At 52.7% G+C, this 20,521-nt stretch overlaps 5 protein-coding genes across 5 annotated transcripts; 2 read left to right on the top strand and 3 right to left on the bottom strand.

Annotated features, from left to right (window-relative positions):
• Positions 1-2,747: 2,747 nt before the first annotated feature.
• On the top strand, positions 2,748-3,951 carry A1O5_03945 (uncharacterized protein; the record flags this gene model as incomplete). The annotated part of the gene is made up of 2 exons (XM_007744555.1): positions 2,748-2,913; positions 2,975-3,951. 2 exons carry the CDS (start codon positions 2,748-2,750, stop codon positions 3,949-3,951), a joined length of 1,143 nt encoding a protein of 380 aa, XP_007742745.1.
• A 474-nt stretch (positions 3,952-4,425) lies between these two features.
• A1O5_03944 (uncharacterized protein) lies at positions 4,426-6,672 on the bottom strand (the record flags this gene model as incomplete). Its single annotated transcript, XM_007744554.1, has 1 exon — positions 4,426-6,672. The coding sequence occupies one exon, from the start codon at positions 6,670-6,672 to the stop codon at positions 4,426-4,428; it is 2,247 nt and encodes a 748-aa protein (XP_007742744.1).
• An 872-nt stretch (positions 6,673-7,544) lies between these two features.
• On the bottom strand, positions 7,545-8,492 carry A1O5_03943 (uncharacterized protein; the record flags this gene model as incomplete). The annotated part of the gene is made up of 1 exon (XM_007744553.1): positions 7,545-8,492. One exon carries the CDS (start codon positions 8,490-8,492, stop codon positions 7,545-7,547), a length of 948 nt encoding a protein of 315 aa, XP_007742743.1.
• A 970-nt stretch (positions 8,493-9,462) lies between these two features.
• Positions 9,463-11,202, top strand: A1O5_03942 (uncharacterized protein; the record flags this gene model as incomplete). The annotated part of the gene is made up of 1 exon (XM_007744552.1): positions 9,463-11,202. The coding sequence occupies one exon, from the start codon at positions 9,463-9,465 to the stop codon at positions 11,200-11,202; it is 1,740 nt and encodes a 579-aa protein (XP_007742742.1).
• Positions 11,203-12,519: 1,317 nt separating this feature from the next.
• A1O5_03941 (uncharacterized protein) lies at positions 12,520-20,151 on the bottom strand (the record flags this gene model as incomplete). Its single annotated transcript, XM_007744551.1, has 1 exon — positions 12,520-20,151. One exon carries the CDS (start codon positions 20,149-20,151, stop codon positions 12,520-12,522), a length of 7,632 nt encoding a protein of 2,543 aa, XP_007742741.1.
• Between the last annotated feature and the right edge of the window lie 370 nt (positions 20,152-20,521).

Here is a 20,521-nt window from a genome sequence, read left to right as displayed (position 1 = left end):
CCCAAACAAAGGGCTAACCAATTTCCAGTATTCCTCGAAAGCCTCATATCCTTAGCCGCGGAGTACCACGACAAAATCATTGCTTGTTTGCAGCACTTAAGCCACCAATCTCGAGCGATAACACTGAAATCTGGATCCAACGTCTATAACAAGCAATTCGTGATTGCTGCATCAGGGGTGGTCATTCTCCTCTGCTGTTTTCTGCTGGGCACGCACCTTACACCACCGAAGTCAAAAGCTACCTTTCCTCTTAAATCTATCGAAGACGTTGAAGACCTTACTATTGCAAAACAATTTTACTTGGAAAACAGATTGCGGAATGGCAGAAATTTACGGCTCCCTAGAGACCGCTTCCGACGAGCGGCAACGGTCTGCTAGACTAGTGCGTTGGGGATCTCATGGTTGTCTTTCATCTTTTCGACGCTATCATCATCATTTATGCCGCTCGTCGCGGGATTCACGACTCTACGGCTCCAAAATACCCAGGACTGTTGCAGGACACATCACAGTGATTTGCGTTATTCTAGGTGGGGAGGGAATGGGGTCTGGCGTGGTTTGATGTTTTTCTCTTGTTCGCACCGCAGCAATAATCTAGAAAAGGCGCATGGGGGAGGATGGGGGCAGGTCGGTCATAGAAGGCCGCAGTACATACATTGTGGTTGCATTCGGTCCCAAGCCCTTTAAAGGACGCCCGCTGGAGCACTTGCAGGCGGCCGATTCCAGAAGTCGAAGACTGATAAGCAGTTGATTGCTCATCGTGCTACACTTTTCCATCCAAACATCAAAGATTCAGGGAGCTTTCCAAGCTGATTGCTCATTGCTCATTGCTCTTGTCTCTCTGCCGGGTCGCGCGGGTAAAAGTGCAATAGGTTGCACTGAGCTCAAATCCATGTAGAGATTTAGCCACGCCCACGCAAACCACCTCCTGTAGGACCACCGAACTCCTAGTCGCTTCACTTGAGCATCCTAACCAATATTTTCTCATTTGGGGGATTGCGTTCAACACTAATGTCAGTCGTCCGTGGCTCTAAGACGAACGAGGAAGAATATTACCCAGGTAGTTAGGCGGCAGCATTGCCAAAACTCGACTCCTAATGAAGCGAGTCCTGGAGCACCTGAGGCACCAAGTCCTGGCGCCGGCAAGGATTCGATTCGGAATCGAGTCCGGCGCTTAGCCTTTTTGGATGAGATGGCTAAGCTCTTTCAGGTAAGTACGTATATCAGAGGAGGGTACTTTGTTGAGGTGGCTAAAGGACAACGACACCGTCGGCGACCTCGCCGTTGGCTAAGTCATTAGCCTAGGCTCGCCATGTTGCAGTCTCACAACTATCTCAATATCGTAACATGAGCCGTTGGAGAACGAGGCTGGACGGGAATCAGACCTGGCTATACCTATTTAGGAGGGATCTTTTCTCGTCGTGGTACTCAATATAGCAGGTTATCCGGGCTCTGTCCTATCTCACTATGTAATTGCGCTTGTTAATATGTAGATCTTCCTTGATCTTCGCACGCATTTTCAATCACCGAAGCTTGTTAGGGTTCGCTTTCTACAAGTCGTAGCTGTGCTCAAATATGTAGTCAGACAATTCGACCGAAGCTGTCTGGGCGAATTGGTGCTTCTGCGTCCTGCAGCAGCAAAGACTTGGTACAACCACAATTAGAGCTTTGAGGGCTGGAGTGTTAAAGGGCGCCGCGACCACTAGCGATAACAATAACCATCGGCATAGCGGCCGGCGACCGAACAGAAGACAGCAAAATTCATTGCAGCCGTTCATGTTTCGCAGTCCATGACAATGGGAAAATATTGCAGCCTGCAGTCTGCAGTTGCGGCGCGTCGGGGTCACGTGGTGCTCTTTTGACTCGGCGACTTGGTAACGCTGCCAAATGCTGCTCGGCACTGCCACTGCAACTGTCGCGCCGCAAGCATCGACGACTTATCGACGGAGGCTGCCCTCGTGTCCTGATACGGGGTGCATGTGTGAAGTCGAAGTTCACTTGCAGAAGAGCCAAAAGAACAGGCTAGATCAGGCGCTGCTCCGTTGAGTGATTCGACCCTCCGACATCTCGACGGCAGCCTTCACCGACTACTATAACGGCCAACTTTACCCCTGACCAGCTGCGTCTCCTTGATAAAGATGCGAGCTGTTGGCTGGGCCGTTCCTCTCCCTGGCACACCTCCTCAAACTCGGCTTTAATCCTTACGAGGAATAGGCGGAAAAAGTGCCTCTCGTTTCACATGCCTGCCTTCATGTCTAGTGGCGCTCGGTTTTCGCCAGTCCATTCGTTCTGCAAACGATGTTGTCTCCTTGGTGGCTGGAGGCCTTACACCAGTCGTACCATGTATCTATGCTTCTGGTTGGTGAGCTCGCAATGATAACCCTTCATCAGGCACTGGGTGCAAAAGACCGTCTGGCCCCCAACTCCAAGCCCTTGGCGGCGACTTTCGTCCAGGGGCCATTTCAGTTCGGTGCTAACTAACCCCCAGGTAGGAGATCCATGCAGCCCTACAGATGCTAGGATACCTCTGGGAGCATCACGAGGCGTTCCAGCCCGTTTTCGAAGCTTTCAGAAACCACACTACGCCGTCATCGAACGGTTGTGGCCTTTTGCAGGCAGTTCAGGAGAGGGTACAGCATTCTGTATCGTATAAAGACGACATAGCCGTCGCTTTTCCCCTGCGATCTTCTATCCTCCTGGTTTGAATCCCCTTTAATACTTCTCCAGCAGCGAAGAGTCCGTGACTTGTCATGGCGCTGATAAAAATTCTAACCACCATTGCTACGTGCTTCCTTCTTCTAGGAACTGTCCTCGCTGCGAGCGATGCTGGCAACTCTTCGCAGCACGTTGTGCCCAATGCGGCTGGGGACTCAGCCATCGATCCAGCCAAAGTCCGGAAGTACAAGGGTCTTCTTGGTAAGCAATTCTATCAGGTGCCTTCCCTGGCAGCCTCGTCATTGACGATTGGTTGTCGCAGATAACTTCAACTGGAGAGACAAGTTCGACGACGGCTTCAAGTGGCACGACATCGTCGACAGTTACACCCCGGCCAATGCGGACTGCTCGCCGAGGTGTCTGACTTGTGCGCCTGGCTGTAATCCCAGATGCTGTGCACTCGACAGGTCACAGACGACCAGTGACAGGGCCAAGGGCTCTCCAGATGGAATCATCTCCCGGCCGTTGATTCCCGGTATCGGACGGCCCCTTCCTCTTCCACCGCTTGGCTGCCCTTGCCATTGCGAGTCCTGGTGCCCGCGAAACGTCCAAATTATCTGCTGCTTCACACCAGCTTCCATGTCCCCAGACGAACCAGAAGTCGCTGCGGACCGTCAGCAAATCGGCGTCGTCGTCGACGACGCCACGCAGAAGACTCTCCTCGACCAGATCCTCCACCCGAAGGAGCTCTTCTGGGGCCACCCAAATCGCCCACTAGGTTGCCCGTGCTACTGCGCCCCAACCTGCCCAGCATATATCCAAGCAATCTGCTGCACCACGCCGGGCTCCGACTCCCGCGTTGCCGAGGTGCCCAAGAAGGCGCACGACGTCCTCGCGATGGTCACCGAGACTGCGTCCGGGGACCCAGTCTCGGTGCTGGCGGCCATCAACCTGACAGTCTTTGACAGCTTCATCACCATGAACCTCGTGCGTGGGCTGGGAAGGATCAGCGAGATCACGTACGGCGAGGACGCCAAGACGTTCGAGATCACGCTCGGCGTCGCGCTCGGGCCCAAGGACGCGAAGCAGGGGCTGGCCCAGACGTTCGTAGTCATTGACGGATCGCGCTTGCTGGAAGAGGAGCAGATCTTGCTCGGGATGGGCTTCATGAACAGGATTGGAGTCGGAGCTGGAGCCGGGGGCGGAGCAGTGAACGTGAACAAGGACTTCCTGACTCCCCTGGAAGAAGGCCTCCCTGTGCTCACAGGCATGAATGCAACCGATGATTGCAACAAATGAGTCAGTTTGCGAGGCCACGATTAGATGACCGGACTATAGACCAAGGAATGAATCAATGAATGAATGAATGAATGGAAGCGGAAGTCGAGAAACCTACCTACCTCACTGATTGGCTAACTAGCTGGCTGGCTGGTCACATATGTGGGAGACATCAAACATGTGGAAAGGGGGTGGATGGAAGAGCTATGAATTACCTAGGCACCACTACTATTCTCCTCTTTCATCTTTCATCCAATACGGAGCACCGATCTATACAAACACATAATCTAAAACACACGGGTTTCGCAAAAACCAATGTGATTCTAAAATCGAGGGAGAAATGTCATCTCATGCACAGGTTCCGCCGCTTCATGTCTCTTGTCACAAACACTGAAAGAGCCGAGAGAGGCTTGCCAGCAAGACCTCTGGTCCGTCTATGTGTGAACGTCATGCCTTGCCTTGCGAAGGAAGCGCAAGCCATACTGAGAGCTGGGGTCACACCAGGCTCTTCAACATGAATCCGGTCCTCGGCTCGCCCTCGACCGCGACCCTCATCGATTCTCCCTTTATTCTCGTCTCGTTGAATACCCTGCGCTCCTCTTCGAACCCGCCGCCCCTTTTGCCAATCTTGTCAATATCTACGGCTTCCCTCTCTGTATTATCGTCTCGAAAAGCATGTAGGCCCAGCGCTGGCAGGCTGAATCGAAACGCCAGATCTCGCACATCCACCGTCCTCAGAGCGTTATATGCCAATACCGCACTTACCACGCCGAAGACGACATAGCACAGACACCCCGCAACGAGGATTGCCAGTGGCACCTTCGGGACTTTCGCCACGAGTAATGGAGTGCGCGTTTGTTCTTGCAGGTTGGTGCGCGACGAGAGGAATGGGCCAATCACGTTCATCACGCGCGATGAATAGCTGTTTGCGAAAGCATCGGCAAGCTGTTGCGGGTCGGATTGCAGCGCTGCCTCGAGGATGAAGTCCTGAAGGTCGTTGTCGAAGCTGTCGTAGCTCCCGTAAATGTTGTATCCATGGAAGATCTCCGCAATCGTGCCGTTTGGCGAAGGGGTAAGCGTGTTTACTTGAGCCGAAGAGTTGACCCAGTTGTAGTCGACCAGGTACGTGGTGTACTGGCATCGCAGTGTGAAGTCGATGTACGGCGTAGGGCCCTGGTAGACCCCTGGATCTGAAGACATGTTCACACCGGCGCGCTGGGCTGTGTCTTGAAAACGTGCAGCAACTCCCATATATACTGGGTTGATAAGATCCGAGTCCTGTATAAAGGGGCCAAGATCCCCGGCTGTGTCGTAGGGGATGCTCAGTCCCTTGTCCATGAAAAATGCGTATTGTAAGGCTGCGCCACGTTTGAATCCCAATGGTGGCACCGAGCTGTCATCAATGAGCATGCCTGTGTCGCTCACGTTGGGGGCCTTTCCTAGTATCCCCCAAAAATTCTCGCTGCAGTTGAATTGGCTGTAGTAATCTCCTGGACCGCCGCTTGTCCAGTTGCAGAGGGCGCTAATGGGTTCGCAGGTCGTGATTACGCCGGTGGAATGGGCCTGGAAGTCACGGAAGGGAGACAAATGTGTGCTTTGGGGGATGACAAGGGCGACCTTCGCAGCCCCTGACGATGTGTCGTTTGATGGCTCGTATGATGGCGTGTCGACGAGACGAACTTCACTGACGTTGGATGTGCCGTGTTGAAGATAAAAGATCTCATTCTGGCCTGAAACGTAGGCATTGTAATCCGTCCCGGCGAGAATTCCATTACGGGAGCATGGCAGGCCAAAGTTGTCGCTGCGGTTGAGGGCGAGACATGCTGACGATAACCCGTACCCATAAGCATGAGCTTCGGACGAGACCGAGATACGGTCGAAGTTGATGGTTGAAGTTGTGTAGTGAAGAGCCGTATCAGCGCCAAAGACAACACAAGCAAGGACAAATGTTAGTGTCAAAGTCCGTGCAGCTCGCCGAAGGGCCGGAGGGATGATTATTCCATCTTCTTTCGCGTAGGAGAAGTATCTCCTCAGTCTGCCCATTGAGGCCAAGCAAAGGCCGACGAGCAGACTGTATTGATAGGGAGTTGGGAGGTCTTGTTGTTCAGAGCGTGTTGAGGAGAGATATATGAGGAGGGCAGACTGGAAACTTGACAGGCTCATGATGAAGCCAGCAAGAAGAGGTGCCAGAGTCGACGCCCACGAAGCGACAAACGCGATCCGGGTAGCTGAATAATCGACTAGTACAACGGCATGATCACTCAAGACGTGGGAGTTCGACACTTGCGCAAATAAGCTGTCCTCAGATCTGACTCTGTAGCCGAAGATCAACGCTAGTAGCCCAGCGACAAGGAAGGCCATAGGAAGGATGATAGCCGAGGTGGGGAGGAGGATGGTTTTCCAGAGCGTCCATTTTGGACATCTCAGATCATGGGGTACAGAAGAGACAGAATAGTACTTTTCGGTCAAGGGCCAATCGCCGGACCGGATGGAGGCTGCGTCTTTCAAGCTTGCCACATTCTTGCCCTGGGACGTATCGAAGGTGAAGGCAACGTCCTGGAACGACGCCTGTGACCAAGCCGAGTCGGGTGTCGTTTGTGTATAGCTTCGAGCATCATCGTTAGAAGGTCCCCGTATGTGGTTGCCATGAGTTAGGATGTCGCTCAGACGCCCAGAGAGTGCATGCGGCGTGTTGTCTGTGAGGGGAGTGACAAATGACCAGAAAGGATTCGTGGAAGCCATGGTGGGAAATTGAAGATCCGCAGGGACAAGGGCGGTTCATGCTGCTTTGGCCAGATAGATATCCTGACTGGCAGTCCAGATCTTGGATTGAGCACGAGCATGAGGGCGAGAAGAGATAATATGGTACTTACCGTGAAGAGATGTTGCTTTTCGAGCCGTGGCTTGGCTCTGAAAGATACAACATGCAACCAAAAGCTCTAGCATGACCAGGAGTCATCGTTTGGTTTCGTGGTAGAGCATGCAGTGTGCGAAAACGCTGGCCACACGTCCAGATCCATAATATCTAGGACGACTTGTAGCATAGTCACAGGTGGCTGCTGGTTGCCTCGTGGTCGGCGAGAGCGAATGAGATGAAGTAGAAGGCTGCCTGAAGAAAGCATGTCTATGTTGGACAGGCACCTTCGAGCTTTGATTGGCACACTGAAGGGAGTCGCCCATTCTCAGCCTTAGGGCTCTGAGAGTCCAAGGGATGGTTGGACGGGTTCCTCCTTTGACTGAAGAGCGGTGGGTGTGGCGTTTGAGGTGGATGATTTTGGCCCCCAGCCCTCGAAATCGCACCATCAGCACGGATGATCCACAAAGCATCAAAAGGACCGCCAAGAGCAGCTGGGTCCAAGCCGACACTAGAATAGAGCGTTTGTCTTTCATGACATCCTATTTGTGTGTTGCGCCGCAATTCGCCGACCAAATAGGACTCGAGCCGCTAAGCCGGCAGATATCCTGCCTGCAAGGACCAGGTGCTCTTGGTCATGCTGAACACGGTGTCATAGTGAAACATTTCTTGTTCGTAGTTTTCTGTCTTTTGTATCGGATGCTGAGTCACCCGTGGCTCGTACCGTCGACGTCTAACTCGCTGGCTTGACCTCTAGGCCTCATAGTACTGGTCGATTCGTTTCCTCGAACTCCCCTATCTCCCCAACTACGCTCTTTAGAATCTCGGGCACAACGATAGCTGCATCTCCCTCAAAGAACCAATCGTCCTTTGTGAGCTCTCTTGCATCGCTGCGGTCCATGTTGATGACTGCAACTCGAGCACCCTTTGCCCTGGCCAGGTTCGTGTAACCGGCAGCTGGGTATACTTGGGCGCTTGTACCAATCACCAGCATGAGGTCGATCTTCTCAGGCCGCTCGAAGTATTCGTTCACGTCGCTTATCACGTCTCGGGGCAGGGACTCGCCGAACCACACCACTCCCGGACGAAGCAGATTCTTCTTGCAGGACGGACATTGCGGAAGATCTTCGCGTTTGAGGTCGGGGATCTCCACATCGATATCTGAGATGTCAGCTCCTCGAATCAACGCGTGTTTCTTCTTCTGCTCGATGGCGGCCTTGAGCTGCGAGTCAACAGCTTCCGGAGGAATGGCCAGAGCTGGGACGATGGGGTCGGTGAAATCATTTTTGCGAAGATAACCACAGCCGTCTTCGTCCCAGCACTTGACATCAAACAGATTACCGTGGAGTAGTTTGAGTTGGGCAGCAGGGTGACCGGCGCGGGGGCTGAGACCGTCGACGTTCTGGCTGAGGGTGATGAAATTGGGATTGCGACGGGCTAACTCTGCCAGGGCAAGGTGGGCTCGGTTTGGTTTGGCATTGAGAGCCATGTGCCGGCGGTAAGAATAGAATTGCCAGGATAGACCAGGATCTTCTTCAAAGGCCTCGGGGGTGGCCAGCATGGTGGCATCGTAGGTGCGCCATAGACCTCCAGCGCCACGGAATGTAGGCAAACCACTGGAGGCAGACAGGCCAGCCCCCAACAAGGCAACAATGCGTCTGGACGACTGGAGGTGTTGCACAAAGGAAGCTACGTCGGTTAGAGGCATGTCGGTGGCAGCAAGATGTTTTGTGGGGGGGGGCAGTGGAGATGACGGGATTCCTCTCGGCGTTGAGGGCTTTGTGGTCTCTTTATATGCTATCGATCGCAGGCGTCAGTGTGAAGACTGAGTCACACGGGCACGGGGAGAAGGGGGGTGGATGCTGCCTTGGTGCGTCCATCAGGCTGAGGGGATGGGGATCTTGCTAATTTGTTGATGGTGGATGGGGATGATGGCTGGGATGGCTGATGGTAGTGGTATTGGTGGTGGTGGTGGTGGTGGTGGTGGTGGAGTGGTCGAGTGGTCGAGGGGTACAGAGGCTGCAGAGGCTGCAGGGGCTGCAGAGGGGTCCGCAGTGCGGGCAACTTACATAACAGGAACAAGACCAAGGGCAAGAAGGGCCACCTTTGGCCACCTTTGACCACCTTTAACCACCTTTAACCACCCAACAGTAAGCATGGAGATTGCAGCCGCCTATCAAGAGGCCCGCAGCCTGCCACATGGCTCCAATTATGCGGTCACACACACATTACTGGGTAGTACCGAGTACTGGCTATGTATCGTCTGATCGGCCATTTCTTGGGTTTCCCCTCTGCCGGATACTTGAATATTCCCATATTATATTACCATGTCATTGACTTTTCCTCTCCTTGTACCACCACGTCTGGAATACCACCAGAATTGCTTCTTCTTCTTCTTCTTCTTCTTCTTCTTCTTCTTCTTCCTCTTCTCCTCCCCTCCCAGCTCTGCAGCCCGGACAGGAACACTCTTCGTCCGCCTCAAGACCCCTCTACAGCGAAATCTTCCGCATCTCCCCGGCCGCATCTCGCGCTTATCGCCTCGCTCCCACCGCCTCCCTCCCGATAACCAAATTTCGCCACCAATGCTCAGAACACCCGACTTATAACATCTCTCAATACCTCCCTTATTTCCGTTGGCCCCTGGGGCATATCCCTCGAAACCAGACCCTCTTGAAAAGATGGAACGTCGAGCGCAGTCCCGCGCGATTCGACGGCGGGTCAACGCTCTGCTCTATGTGAGCCAAAGAATAGGGCCTGAGTTGCTCCCCTACCTCCTCCACAATCCTCACCTCAACCTCCGAGTCATTTCGGAAGTCTCCAAATCCGACTTTCAACAACACATGGCCTCGGGCGTCAGCCTGGACCACGTCGACTGGATAGAGAACAAGCCCCAAGATCCGCACCGCAATGAAGTCATGATGTTGGGCCACCGGCTGGCCCGATGGGCCGATTTCATGTTCCTGGCCATCGATGCCGGGATGATTTGCTTAATGTTGAGTGGCTTCACTACCGACGTCCTCCTCCATGTTTTGAGGTGCTGGGATGTGTCAAAGCGAATTGACCTGTTACCCGAGTTGAGCAGAGATCAATTCAGACACCCCATCTGGAACAGGCAGTTGTCGGAACTGCGGCGGAAGTGGGACTGGGTCCGTGTTCTGTCTCCTGCCATTTTCGACTACTTGGAGGATCCTGCGCTGTCGGAAACAATTTCTGTCGAGACAGACCATAACCCAGTATTCCGATGGCAATGGGCTGGTCCCACAGAGATGATCGAGGCAATTGAGAGTGAAGCGCAGTCAGTTCTGCGGACGGCTCATCTCAAGACAAACCCATCGATCCCAGACTTCCCGCTCTCCAAAACCACGTCTTCCAAACCCCGGCTGCCCAACGAGATCTGGACCATCATTCTGGACCACCTCGCCGACTGGGAACTCGCCACCGCGCTGGGAATCTACACACACCTCCCAGTGCCGCACGAATGGGAGCCGCTTGTCCCCAAGCCAGGCTCGTCCAAGTCTGTCTCGCTTGAATACACCATCCTCACCAAACCTGTGCCCCAAGTCCAAAAATACTTCACCACAAACACCGCCTCCAACCCTCCAACCACCTTGTCCCTGATCGCGACAAGGCTCATCTTCCGCTTCTCCATGACCGACCTGCTCACGTACTTGGCTCTCCATCAAAAGGACATCTTCTGGACCTCCTTTGGCGTGGCCCTTCTCCCGCACAAGGCATCCTTGATCTACAATTCCCCCACCATCTTGCAATGGTGGAAGGATTGTCCCGCCGTTATCAAGAAGGAATACGGACCTGAGGCCTTGGACGGGGCCTCCCGCGCCGGCTTCGTGGAGGTATTGGATTGGTGGCTCAATTCGGGCTTGAAACTCACATACACGGAAAAGGCCTTGGAATCGGCGAGTGCCAAAGGCCACGTAGAGGTGCTCGAATGGTGGAAGGAGAACTCCCAGAAAATGGCAGGCACAGATCGCGAGATGCCGCTAAAAGTCGGCAAGAGCATCCTGTTGGCGGCGCAGAGCGGTCGGACGAACTCGATCGAGTGGTGGGAAACCTCGGGCATTCCGTACGCGCACGAAGACGGCGTCGCCCGACTTGCGTCTCAACACGGCCACGTCCCCGTGCTGGAGATGTGGCACCGCTTCAAGGGGAGCAAGATGATTTTCGACAACCAGGTCCTCGTCGGGGCCACGAAGAACGGCCACGCTGGCGTCCTGCAGTGGTGGAAGGACGTTAGTCGCAAGACCGGCCTGAGAGTCGAGTACAAGACGTGCGACATCGAGGAGGCCATGGAGGACGCCGTCGGCGGCGGCGGCGAAGGCGAGGTCCGAGAATGGTGGGCGCTCAACGGCTTGAACCTTGGAGTCGGCACAGGCGAATGGATGAGGGTCAAGACGCTGTAAGACACGAGCATTGTGGACGGATACCACCCAAACAAAAAGAGCGCGCCCGAGGCAGAGGAGAAGGCATCTACTCGGAAATCTACTCGACTTTTCGCATTCGCACTCGTTGGCGTTCCTCCTTTCTTGCCCCCTTTGCTATTTCCTCATTTCTCCCTCCATCCTTCCCACGAAAGTGACGTGGCCGGCGTGTTGTGCAGTGCTTGATTGGATTGGCAAAAGTTCGGGGCGAGAACAAATTGTCCGCGCAGGTGCTTGTTGCATCATCTACCGACCTACATCTGCATCTCAGCTGTCTGTCTGTCTGTCTGTCTCTCTGTCTCTGTATATTTTCATGCCTCAAGCGTCAAGCGTGGGGTGTTGGGAGTGAGGCGCAGAGTGTAGCATAGCATTGCATCCAAGAGCGCGTCAAAACTGACTGGCTTCTTTTCTCCGATGAAATGGACATGGACATGGCCACGCCAGCGCTACACAGTTGGTTCCTTACATACCCCAGACCCAAGAACAGATGGGCGACATGGTGGCGAACCAGATACCGAAAATCAGACACACTTTGTCTTGATCGTTGTAATTCATTTAATCTCATTAGAGCCATGACAGTACAAGGGAACCCGAATTCCTGAATGCCACCCTTCCTTTCCCGCCTGTCTTGGATTGAAAAGGCAAGGGCTGGATTGCGCTCTCAGGTGAGCAACCCCCTTTTGACTCCCGCGGATTCCTGGGCATGAAGAACCAGGTCTGTTGCTTGCTTCTCATATTCGTTCGCGTCTCAACGAGCTCTCACAATTCTCTATCAGCTGATATGATCCAAAAGACCCTTTGTTGCAGCAACATACATTCGAATCGGGGACACCAATTGACCCTTGCCTGCCCTTGCTGCCTCCGAGCCAGACTCATCTTCGCAGAGTGCCAGAAGTCTGAATTGAATCACCTTCGTTTTGTTTTGAACTGTAAGAGACTCCCTCCCATCTCCGGAACAGAAGACCATAAAAGACTGACCGCAAAGAAAGGGCCCACAGCAACTACGCCTCCCATGTCCACATTCACCATTTTGCACGTTTCGCCATTGAAATTCCTCGAACATGGAAAGCTCGCATTGTTCATTATCCTTCGTCTTTCGTCATTGGGAACCTGTCTGCTGGATGTCGTAAAGCATAATACCTTTCGATATCCCAGATCAATCCATCAACGCCCTCCCCTGCATGCCCAAAGTACCTGAAAGAAATTCTTCCAATCATTGACGCCGAAAGTTGCGCCTGGTTCAATGCTCCTTGTCCTTTAGCAGTATCGCATGCCCAACGGTGTTTTGTGCGAATGATCTCACGGACTAAGCGGATCTTCGTAATCCTCAGCACTCAATTCGGCCAGTTCACTGCTGTTGTCCTGCCAATCAGCCGAGCTCAGAGTTTCGACCGCCGTCTCAGCTTTGGTTCTCAATGCGAGCATGGTGTTCTGGATTTCGCTCATCTTCTCCTCCTGGATCGGGTTGTCCAGTTCGAAGTATTGTAAACAATGCTCCACCACATCGATCAATTGGCTGACCTGGCCGGGCTGGAGCGTGCTGCTCTCCCGGCTACGAGGATTTAAGAAGGTGGTCTGCACGAAGTTGGAACAACTAGACGCCAACTCCTGCACAGCCGTGACAAGTGTTGAGTAGAGTCGGGGATCTTGAAGCCCGGTCTCTTGTAGAGGGTTGAACAGGATGCGTCTGAGCAAGTCCACGGTTGCGAGTCGGATGTTGAATTGACCTTCATTGGGCGCGAGCAGAAACGTCGGTGCCCATTGATGCACCGTCTGCAGTACTAGGTCCTCTAGGAAACCAACAGGGAAGCTGAGGTGGACGTTTTCCACCTTCAACAAGGCGTCGACAAACTCGAAATACTCCCGGCCATACTCAACGCCTACCGTTGCGATACTTTCCAGCGCGGGTTGCACGAGGTCGAATATCTGATTCTCTGAGCGACAATACTCGCAGAAGGTTAGGACTGATCGGAGGAAGCTGCTGGCGGTGTTGATACTACGATCATTGAGTCCGTTCACGAGAAGGTTGGAGAGTGCACCAGCGAGTCGTCGGTCTGCAGAGAACAATTCGATGAGATTGTCCACCGTTGCCGGATTTTGCCGTCCTGCGATCAAACGCCTGAGCCATTCCAAATTGGGGGGGATCTTGTTCAACCCCAGAAGTTCAATTTCTGGGCCAGTCAAACCAATCTTCTTGTCATAGTGGCGATACTCGCCCTCTGCGGGCAGGTGGAAGTCAATTCGCAAGAGGAGGCTCACAAAGAAGCGGATGAGCACCGGGTGGTTGAAGGGCCGATTCCTTTCTCGAGCACTCAAATACATTGTGTATCGCGCCTTGAGCTTTCTGGACAGGGGGAACTCGGCCGGATTATTCAGGTGCATCATGATTATGTCGATACATTTTTCCAGAAAATCTTCTTCCAGAATCCAGATGGTTTCCTCGTCACCCAATCGTTGGATGGTGTACAAGAGGCCAAAATAGTCTGGCCAACAACGACCTGCTTTGGTTACCACGTCCCACAATTGAGATAACTGGCCGAGACAGTTCTGGAGCCATGTGCCATACTCCGCCGTCAACTTTTCATATGCCTGACCGGACTCCATCTCGTTCTTTAGTGAATGAAGTCGAGTAAAAACGACGCAGAATAGGTTCGCAAAAGACTTCCGGACTGTCTGATAAGGGCTGCGGACGACCACGTCTTCCAGTACCCTGGTGCTTTGAAACCAGTGAGCTATTGTTCTTGCACACTCTTGGCACTGTTGCGTATAAGTGAGAAGGACGCAAATGGTCTCTTCGAATGATGGCTGTTCTTTGAAGCGAGACGATACCGAGCGTACATAGTCCAGGACCATTTCGATCACAGCCGTTTCGAGTGTGTGATCTTCACTGCATTTGTCCACGCCCTGCGGCATACGTTCAAGTAGTTTCTGAACGAATTGAGCATGCGAAGCGTCTTGTGCGCAGTAAGACCGCAGGAAAAGCTCATTTTGTTGAGCTATGTGTTGCTCTAGTCGATGCGGCAACGGAATGCGTACAGGGTTTATAACATCGTGCGCACGATACTGCTCCTCGACTTTGCGAATGCTCGATGTCCTCTGGTAGAACAGCATGTAAGCGCTGTAGAACTTCGGAAGATGATAAAAGCCAGTATCTGAAGTGCCTCCAAAGCAGTTGTCACGCATCTGGTTGGTGTCGAAGACGCCAACGTCTTGGTCATTGAACTGCACCCAGGAATCGTGGACAGGTTTTACTGACGGACGCTGGCGGATAAACGAATAGTAATGACCAGAGTCTGCTGTACCAGAGTGGACGATGACACCAGTGAGCTGAAAGTAGTCTGGGTCTCCCGTTTGTTGCTCATCACTAAGCCTTGCGAGAGTATACGGCGCAATATCGAGCGTGTCGGGGAACTGGAACTCGTCGTTAACCTTTGTTCGCATCCCGGTCATGATGTCGTAATCGAAACGCTTGAGGTTGAATATCAGATTGTCGGGCACGTCTTTCAGGCAGGCACGCTTGACAGCATCCACGTGACGCCCGCAAGATGTGCAGGAATATTTGTTTTCGCCCTGAAGAACTTCTCCTTCGACGTAGGCACGGAGGCTGTCTTCTAGACGTGCTTTTCCCTTGATCTCTACTTGGACAGCAGAAAAAGGCTCCAGTCGCTCTGAGATATGGTCACACTCCTTCGATTTGACTTGCTGAACCAACTGCCCCCCGTACATCGACCTGAATGCCGCCCTGGCACAAGGATCAATCTGACTCTCGAGGCGATCAAAGAGCAAGTTGAAAAACTCATCTACATCCATCTGCACCGAGACATCAATTTGCTCGCCTTCATATGTCGTAATTGCTTCAACCGCTATCGAAGGGTCAATGGACTTTTCATAGGAATTTTGCATATATGCAAAGACTTTTGCGAGTTCCAGGACAAGTTTCTGTTTCGACTCATCTGAGCCCAGCATGTTCAAAAAGAACTCTCGGAATTGCACGTTCATGAAGAGTTGGGAAAACAGCGAGTTGAGGTAGCACGTGTTCGAAAGATTTCGTAACCCGGCGTAGCCAACTTCTGTGCGGAGATTCTGGCGATCATGTGAATAAATGGGTTCAAAAAAGTCCGGGGGTAGTAGATCGTCCCCCAACTTGGTGACCACTGTCGCGAGCTCTCGTGGGCCTTGACATAGAGCAAGAATGAGATTGTAAAGGTTTTCCCGTACGGTACTATCCAAGACCGGTAATCTCGAGTTCTCGTCCATCCCGGCCCCATTGTCAGAGAGGGGTGGAAATAAGAACAGCGTAATGATCTGCTCGATGATCTGATTGCCAGCAGGAAGTGCATTTGACACCTTCAGTAGTTTGCAACTTTCGAGGAGCAACTTGGTGAGACAGGCAACCACATGATCTCTTAGGGGTTGACCAACAATCTCGACGTGCTCGTGTCTCAGGAGAATGGAGATCCACCGGTCAAAATATTGATTGAGGGTCTCAACAGGAAAAGACTTGCCTATTCTTCTTAGGATGGCAAGCATTGTCTCGCAGACTTCGGCGCACCGCTCAGGCTGCAAACAGGCGGGAGGCAAGACGTCCGCTAGGGCGGTCCACAAATGAGAGAGGCAGGTTTCAATGGAAGCAGGTGGGAAGCGAGATCGTGGTGCTCGTGGATTGTTGATTTTCAGGTATAGCTTTGTTCCAACAGCACCAGTCAAACCAACCACAACCTCAAGGAGTGAATGTCGCACCTCGACTCGAGGATCTTGGACGAAAGCAGTGATGATCAAGTCCTTGAAGCCGGCTTCGGCATCGACATAGGTCCAAACTCGATCATCATGCAGGCACGCTTCGATGAAGGTTTCCAAGACCAGTTTCACCATGGCTGAGGATGAGATCTCATCCATGCTGGTTTTGTAGCTCTCTAGGGCAAAGCGCAGCAATCTTGAGGCTTGCACCGCGAACTCTTGATGGTCTACGACGTACTCGCGGGACGTCTCTGCAGGGACCTTTGCTCTGAATGCCAGAAGAAGTGCTTCCATCAAACTGTGTGCAGTCGACATCTGGAGCCCATCCGAGGGGTTGTTCAACTCCAATTTGGGTAGGACCTGCACGATAGTCTGAATACTGTAAATGAGAAATTGGCAGTCTGGGTTTGAGCTGAACGACTCATCCTCGATGCAAGACCGCAAAGCTCTAGCGCAGTATAAGAGCTTGAAAGGTTTTCCAGGAGGCAGAAGTTCCGTTGGTGACCTCTCCCTTGACCGGACCACTCGGACAAGTTCAGTTTGTGCAGAGAAGAGGCTGAGGAACGTGTACACTTCTCTTGACAAACGTTCATCAGCATCAAGCAGCTCGTAGAGGTCGTCAAAATGATGCATAATTTTGTTGTCAACAGGTGAGGTGGCCCGGGTGGCGCGAGTTGGCGGGCTCTCGGGGGTATTCAAGGTTTTGTGGACAATCAGCAGGCCAGAGGCAACCTTCGACTCTCCAACAGTCATAGATTGTCCTGCGAGCAACACCTTTTGTCCCATGTTGAAAACTGAGAATTGAATAAAGCCACTCGCCTCACAAAGATACTTGTGTAGTTCGTCGCATGTGTTCTCAGACCCGACGGTGACTTTTTGCATCTTGTCAGTAATATATTTACTGGCCATGATCTGAATATTGAGCTCTACGACCTCGCCTTTCTTCCCTGGGAAATCCGCCAACCCCTGTACCTGTTGGTCGGGAATGGGACTGTAACGAGGCCGTAATTTCATCCCTTCGAGAAATTTTCGGAGAAACAGTAAAGACCGATCGAAACGCAGTTCTTCGGCGCGTATTTCGTGCTCAGAGGCAATAATCACCATGGGCTCATCTTCGCCGCTCATGGTACCGTCCGTGTATGACTTGAGTTTAGATGCCGACGCCATAACCTGTTGAACAGATCGGTCCACGAGAGAAGCATGCGTTGCATCTATCACGGCTTTCGACCGTCGGGTGACAAGGTTGTTGTCCAAATATGTATTGATGATGAAGTCGGTTGCCTGATTCTCGATAGTGTTTGGAGGCGCATCCAACATGACTTTCCACATTCTCTCGATTCCGGGTACCACAATGACATCCTCAGAGTCTGGGATGCTTTCTGTAGTGCGTCGGATAGTATACAGGATCGACACCCTAATGAACTCCAGTACTTGTTCATTGTAGTCTTGCGGAACCAGTGTTGGCAGGTGTTTCTCGATAATCAAGTCCAAGACGAGGTTCTGATCCTTGTTTTGCTTGGTTCTTATTGCATGGGTCAATGTCTCCCACGCTCTAGCTCTCACGGCAGTGGGCAGTTGGGAGAAGGAATAAAAGGACGCCCACAGCACCTGCACGAGATCCGCTGTGAAGATTTCGGGCACAAACACAATGAAGTAATACAGGCACGCGGAACGGACCTCATATATTGCTTCGATTGATTTGACGGAGACGTTGCGTGCGACCATCAGGTCGAACTGATCTCGTAGGTATGCAAAGTCGGCAACGAGCAGTGCCAATAGGTCGAACTTTTCGGTAGCTTCAGCCACCCCATCTGGGCCCAGCATTGGTAATAAGCAGTGCAAGACCTGAAGATCGCCCGATGCATACTCGGTATGGGCTTTCAGGTTTGCAGCAGCCTCAGACATGATCTGATTCCGCTCTTCCTCGTCAATCGTGGCAAAGTCGGCCTCAGTTCGGCCCAGAGCTAGTACATTAGTCAGGTGCTGTGCAAAGTCGCGCCGCATCTGAGGCGCTTGTTCAAGCGACGCGTTCTCCTCCAGCGAGGCCTCTCGCAGCAATCGGATGCACAACTTCCGTGTTATTGAATCTGTGGCAAATGGAATATGCGGAGGTGATATACCGGTCTTGGATCTGATGTTTTCAAGAAGAAGCGCCGCGAACTGCATAACGTGCGGATCAAATCGCTGAAAGGGGTAGTCTGCCAATTTTCGGCAGATGTAGTAAAGTGCATGAAGGTCATATACAGTAAAACACATTTGGAGAAGATTGAAGACCTCATGAGCAGTCCGTGGGTCTTGGCTCTCGACGATCGTTCTCCAGATATTGTCCGTCTCGACGTCCGTGTAAGTCCCAGAGACGCAGAGGAAACCAACTACGTTGTGGGCTCGGCGAATCAGTTGGGGGTGAGAGTCGACACCGACGATATAGTCCACCAATTGATTCTCCTTAATGAACTTGACCAAAAAGCGCACCAACGGATGTGTCGTTGCAGACTGTGGGTGGCCACTGATATGCTCTTTGAATACTTGAACAAGTTCAGTGGACATGCTGTCAACGCCAGAAACTCGAAGTTCCATCCGTCCATTGGTGATGAATTTCCGAAGTGTTTTGAACTTCCAGGCGTACGGCATTGTGCTGGGGAGATCGGTGAGATCAGAATCCGCGAAGCCAACTCCGGCCGAAGAGATAATGTCCTGGCCAATCTGCGGGATCTCGACTGCAATCGTAGACACCATCGGATTCAGGAGGTCAATTATTTTTCCCGCTGTCTCTAGATTGAGCCATGCCGCTTGCTTCACGATGGCGTGCTGAATGGCATTGTCTGCTTGCAAAATGATTTCTGCGGCACCGTTGCGGATGTGGTCGAGCTGTGAGAATGCCGTGTAAACAAAATTTGTCTCGGTACTGCACACGTTGGAGATGGGAGCCATGATGCAGTTGGTCACTGAGAGCAAATTATGGAAATGTCGAAAGAAGTCGCTCCGCTTGGGTAAAACTGCACATATTTCCGACAGCAGAGCGGAGATGGATGGCAACAAGGAGACGGTTGATGGGTTCCCAAGGCGATCGATGACGAGGGTGTAGAAATGGGTCCGATCGAAGTTGTGTGCACGAGACAACGCGTCGTAGAAAGGGATCCGCACCGACAGGATCCAAGTCATAGGCTGTAGGTAAGGCGCACACGACAAGCTGAAAGACTTTAGACCACGCAGCTCTGTATCCTCAGAGAGCACGCGCAGTCTCCGGGTGTCGAGGTCGATCAGAAGCTTTGCAATTTGAGCGAAGGCAACGAAGAAGTCGACGAGGTCTTCGGTCCGAGCTCCGGGAGGTGGACCAGCCTCTCGTCGTAGAAGGCCTTCGATGAGATCTGGGAGTCGGAACCAGAATTCCTTCTCCTCTTCAACCAGTCTCGCGGTGAGCTCATCACAGACGGTGACAAACTCGATCATCCAGTCCTTGACTTGACGAAATATTGCCCCATTCTGGCCACCAGCGTGTTGGAAAATTTCCGATATGCGGCCAATCACTCTATGAGTGTTTCCTGATGACCATTCTTGAGAAAAAGGGAACGTGCGATTTACGTAACCTGGTGGAACTGTCTTCAGGACTGGTGGAGAGGATCTCCGGCCGCTGATGCGACCGGTCCACCTCGTCTCATTCGGATCTTGGTCAAAGTCTTCGGGCTCAGCAATCTCAATTTCAGGACTCTTGCTCGGCGAGGAAGGTATCGAGATAATCTCTGCCGAGTCCGTCGGACGACGTTGAGGAGCAGAGCTGGTATTGTCGTCTCTCTCTGCATCGGCACAAACAGTGGGGGCGTCCGAGAGCGAGGAATTGGACGGCATGCCTGGTTCTTCGGCCTCTGTAGTTGGTTGCGTAACCGACTGAGATGACAACGGGCGGGTATTAATGGTGACCTTGCTGGTAGGAGAGATGAGAGCTGTAGGGGCTGCCGTTCTGGGAGGCAGCGGGGGGGTTTTGACGACAGCTCTTTCCTCATTGACGTTTGCAAGGACGACTGGCACAGAAAGTGCGGGGTTGGAATTGTCTCGCTGTAGATCCGACATGACATGCGTCCCATCAGGCTTGGTATCACTCAGCCTTGGGCGCTTGTGCTCATGCTCAGGCAGCTCAGAACCTTCGGTTGAGTCGCTTCGATTGCGGATGGAAGAATCGGACATTGAGGACGACATGTTACGAGAGTCGCATTTGGAAGCCCGCAGGAGCGGTATGTCCGCAACCAAGAGAGAGGAAGAGAGACACAGAGAGCGGTGAATACGAGACTGACCGGAGAGTGAAGGAGTGGTTGAGATGAGGCAGTCAGAGGTCTTGGCAAAAGCTGTAGAAGGCCGCCACTTAGGAACAAGGCAAACGGGGCGGGCGACAGCGGTGCCTGATTTTCACCTGGACATCAAAGGAGGGAGGACAAGATGGGTGTTCACTGCACGGCCAGCAGTGTTGGAGATAGATGGATGTCGATTTGAGCCATGTCTGTGGTCGAGAAGGGACGGTTGGCGGACGTTAGAAACAGAAGGGGGTTTTCGGTGCCGTGGTGGTGAGGCG

Source organism: Cladophialophora psammophila (genome assembly GCF_000585535.1).
Source record: "Cladophialophora psammophila CBS 110553 chromosome Unknown aczJe-supercont1.5, whole genome shotgun sequence".
Classification (NCBI taxonomy): Eukaryota; Fungi; Ascomycota; class Eurotiomycetes; order Chaetothyriales; family Herpotrichiellaceae; genus Cladophialophora; species Cladophialophora psammophila.
Note: the sequence above shows the minus strand (reverse complement) of the source record. Positions and strands in the feature narration are given on the sequence as shown.